The sequence below is a fragment of the Oryctolagus cuniculus genome, chromosome 14 (assembly GCF_964237555.1).
Source record: "Oryctolagus cuniculus chromosome 14, mOryCun1.1, whole genome shotgun sequence".
Classification (NCBI taxonomy): Eukaryota; Metazoa; Chordata; class Mammalia; order Lagomorpha; family Leporidae; genus Oryctolagus; species Oryctolagus cuniculus.
This window is the reverse complement of record NC_091445.1, coordinates 34,808,581-34,812,212: the sequence shown is the minus strand read 5'-3', so window position 1 is coordinate 34,812,212 and position 3,632 is coordinate 34,808,581. Positions and strand designations below refer to the sequence as shown.

The following is a 3,632-nucleotide window of genomic DNA, read 5'->3' as shown; positions in this document are numbered from 1 at the left end:
ACTATCCCTCTTTGCAGATGATATGATTCTTTATTTAGGGGACCCAAGAACTCTACTAAGAGAGTATTGGAACTCATAGAAGTGTTTGGCAAAGTAGCAGGATGTAAAATCAGTGCACAGAAATCAACAGCCTTTGTATACACAGGCAATACCACGGCTGAGGAAGAACTTCTAAGATCAATCCCATTCACAATAGCTACAAAAACAATCAAATACCTTGGAATAAACTTAACCAAGGATGTTCAAGATCTCTACGATGAAAATTACAAAACCTTAAAGAGAGAAATAGAAGAGGATACCAAGAAATGGAAAAATCTTCCATGCTCATGGATTGGAAGAATCAGTATCATCAAAATGTCCATTCTCCCAAAAGCAATTTATAGATTCAATGCAATACCAATCAAGATACCGAAGACCTGCTTCTCAGATCTGGAAAAATGATGCTGAAATTCATATGGAGACACAGGAGATCTCGAATAGCTAAAGCAATCTTGTACAACAAAAACAAAGCCGGAGAAATCACAATACCAATCAAAACAAACAACCCACTTAACAGATGGGCCAAGGACCTCAATAGACATTTTTCAAAATAAGAAGTCCAAAGGGGCAACAGACACATGAAAAATGTTCAAGATCACTAGCAATCAGGGAAATGCAAATCAAAACCACAATGAGGTTTCACCTCACCCCGGTTAAAATTGCTCACATTCAGAAATCTACCAACAACAGATGCTGGAGAGGATGTGGGGACAAGGGGACACTAACGCACTGTTGGTGGGAATGCAAACTGGTTAAGCCACTATGGAAGTCAGTCTGGAGATTCCTCAGAAACCTGAGTATAACCCTACCATTCAACCCAGCAATACCACTCCTTGGAATTTACACAAAGGTAATGAAATTGGCAAACAAAAAAGCTGTCTGCACATTAATGTTTATTGCAGCTCAATTCACAATATCTAGGACCTAGAACCAACCCAAATTCTCATCAACAGTAGACTGTTGAAATTATGGGACATGTACTCCATAGAATACTATACAGCAGTCAAAAACAATGAAACCCGGGCATTTGCAACGAGATGGATCTGGAAAACATCATGCTGAGTGAAATAAGCCAGTCCCAAAGGGACAAATATCATATGTTCTCCCTGATTGGCGACAACTAACTGAGCACCAAACGGGAAACCTGTTGAAGTGAAATGGAAGCTATGAGAAACTGTGACTTGATCAGCTCTTGTACTGACTGTTGATGTACAATGTATATGAGATGCCAGCATTACAGGCAGTGGTTTTATCCACTACACCATAATACCAGCACCAAGTCTTTTCTTAAGATTCTAGAAAATGGCCACAGACTGTGCTTTGTGTGTTAGGGGAGTGAGTGGACAAAGTGAGGTTTTGTCTGAAGCAAAGAATCCATAAGTTTTTCAGGGAGCTCTCCTTGATTCAGGTCTGTGGTAGTGAGTAGATTCCTCTTTAGCAAGGGTTGCCCACATAAAGTGTCCGTGAAGGCGGGCTCCACTGAGACGTCCAGGTAAATCTTTCCTCTGCAACAGGGTATCTCCCTGGCTATGGAGCTGCAGAGTCAGTTGATAGGTGACATTGTTCTCCTTGTGCTGTAACGTCTAATCTTGGTGTCCTGGTTTATTCTCCCTTTTCCTGTACTGTATTCAGGAACGTTGCTTTGGGCATTCACATCAAGATCTAGAAGTTTTCATTTTCTCAGTGGAGAAGGAGGTGAAGGCTGGGCTCCTCTAATCATGTGAAAACTATATTTTTGTTCTTTAAATGGGTCACATTTTAAAGTCTGTATTTGAATATGGGAGAAGGCTAAGAATTAGACAAGAAGGATTATAACAACTCAATTTCTGCCATTTGAAAAGTTTCCACTTAAAATATCCGTAGTTGTGATACTGGACCAATACAGAATGTTTATCCAATAGAAAATATACATAAAGAGGATATGACTGCCCAGTACTTAGTAAGCACTTGATAAAAGATAATACAAAGAATTAAGAAATACAGTGAGTTTAACTTAAAGATCTTGTAAACAATGATAATAATAGAAATGTATCACCTCTTAATTGGAATTTAGAATTATTTACATATGTGACCCTTACAAAATACCTGTGATGTATATCAAATGTGTGAATTTCATTTATTTACAGGAAATAAAGACTCTCAAAGTTTAAGCCCCTTACCTATTTACCCAAACAAAAGTTAGTGTAGCCAGACTCTATGCTTGAATATTTAGTGCTGGTTGCCAATTTTGCAGTGGTTCAGCCCCTTCCTCAGTGCTCCCATCACCTCCCGGTTCCTCAAGCTATAAATAAGAGGATTGAGCATTGGAGTAAGGACTGTGTAGAAAATAGAGACCACCTTATCATGACTAGGGATCCGGTAGCGCCGTGGCCTCAGGTAGATAAACATGGTTGCCCCATAGAAGAGAGAGACAGCTATCAGGTGGGAGGAGCAAGTGGCCAAAGCCCTTTTGCAGGCTTGAGCAGAGCGCATATGGAGAACAGCCCACAGGATGCGAGCATAGGAGGCCACAATAATGGAGAAGGGAAGAAGCAGCATGAAGACACAGCAAGCAAAGAGCAGGGTGTCAAACAGGGATGTATCTGCACAAGCCAATTTCAATAAAGCTGGCACCTCACAGAAGAAGTGATCCACATTCCTTGAGCTACAGTAGGGTAAGCTCATGGCTGCTACCATCTGAATTATTCCATCTAGTATCCCAAAAGCCCAGGAGCTCCCAACAATCTTGAGACAGACCCTCTTACTCATGAGGATGGGATAGTGAAGTGGGTGGTTAATGGCCACATAACGATCGTAAGCCATAAGTCCCAGCAAGAGTCCCTCAGATCCCACAAGTGACACAAAAAATCCAATTTGTGTGCCACAACCCACAAAGGAGATAGACTTCCTGCCAGAAAGGTAGTTGGCAGCCATCGCTGGAACAATGTTACACACTAACATGAGATCCATAAGGGAGAGTTGGCTTAGGAAGAAGTACATGGGTGTATGAAGTCGGGAGTCTATGCAGATGAGAGTGATGAGGAGAACATTCCCACCGAGGGCCACTGTGAAGACCACCATAACAGCAGAGAAGAGGACAAGATCAATCCGGCTATGAGAAAAGATTCCCAAAAGGATGAAGCCATCCATAGATGATTGGTTCAACCACGCCCCCATGACTTAATCATTCGCAGGCACCTAAGAACAAGGAAAAAGAAATTCTGAGATTTACTGGCATGTTTTTGTCTCTGAATTTCATTTATTTATTTATTTATTTATTGTCTTTTTTATTTCTTACATTTTAAATTTTATTTAAGTTATGTAAGTTTCATCTATTTCATATATACAGGTTATGAACACGGTGACACATCCATCCCTAAACTCCCTGCTGCCCATGCTCCAACCATCTGAATCTGCCCTCTCACAGTCTCACTCTTATTTTACAAAGATGTATTTTCGACGCTCGGAGAGGCTCCTCCGAGGGGGCTAGGGTTCTGCCCCGGGTGTGGGGATCAGGTCCAGATCATCTCTACTGTGTGTTCAGATGTACATGTGTTTCTTTTAAGTTGGTTAAAGCTATTTTAAAACTATCAGATACCTCAAAGGTCACAAGA

General features: G+C 41.0%; 1 protein-coding gene across 1 annotated transcript; it reads right to left on the bottom strand.

Moving 5' to 3' along the window:
* Nucleotides 1–2,096: 2,096 nt before the first annotated feature.
* Nucleotides 2,097–3,212, bottom strand: LOC127486480 (olfactory receptor 2V1). The gene has a single exon (XM_051830495.2). It carries the CDS (start codon nt 3,193–3,195, stop codon nt 2,248–2,250), a length of 948 nt encoding a protein of 315 aa, XP_051686455.1. The 5' UTR covers nt 3,196–3,212; the 3' UTR covers nt 2,097–2,247.
* Between the last annotated feature and the right edge of the window lie 420 nt (nt 3,213–3,632).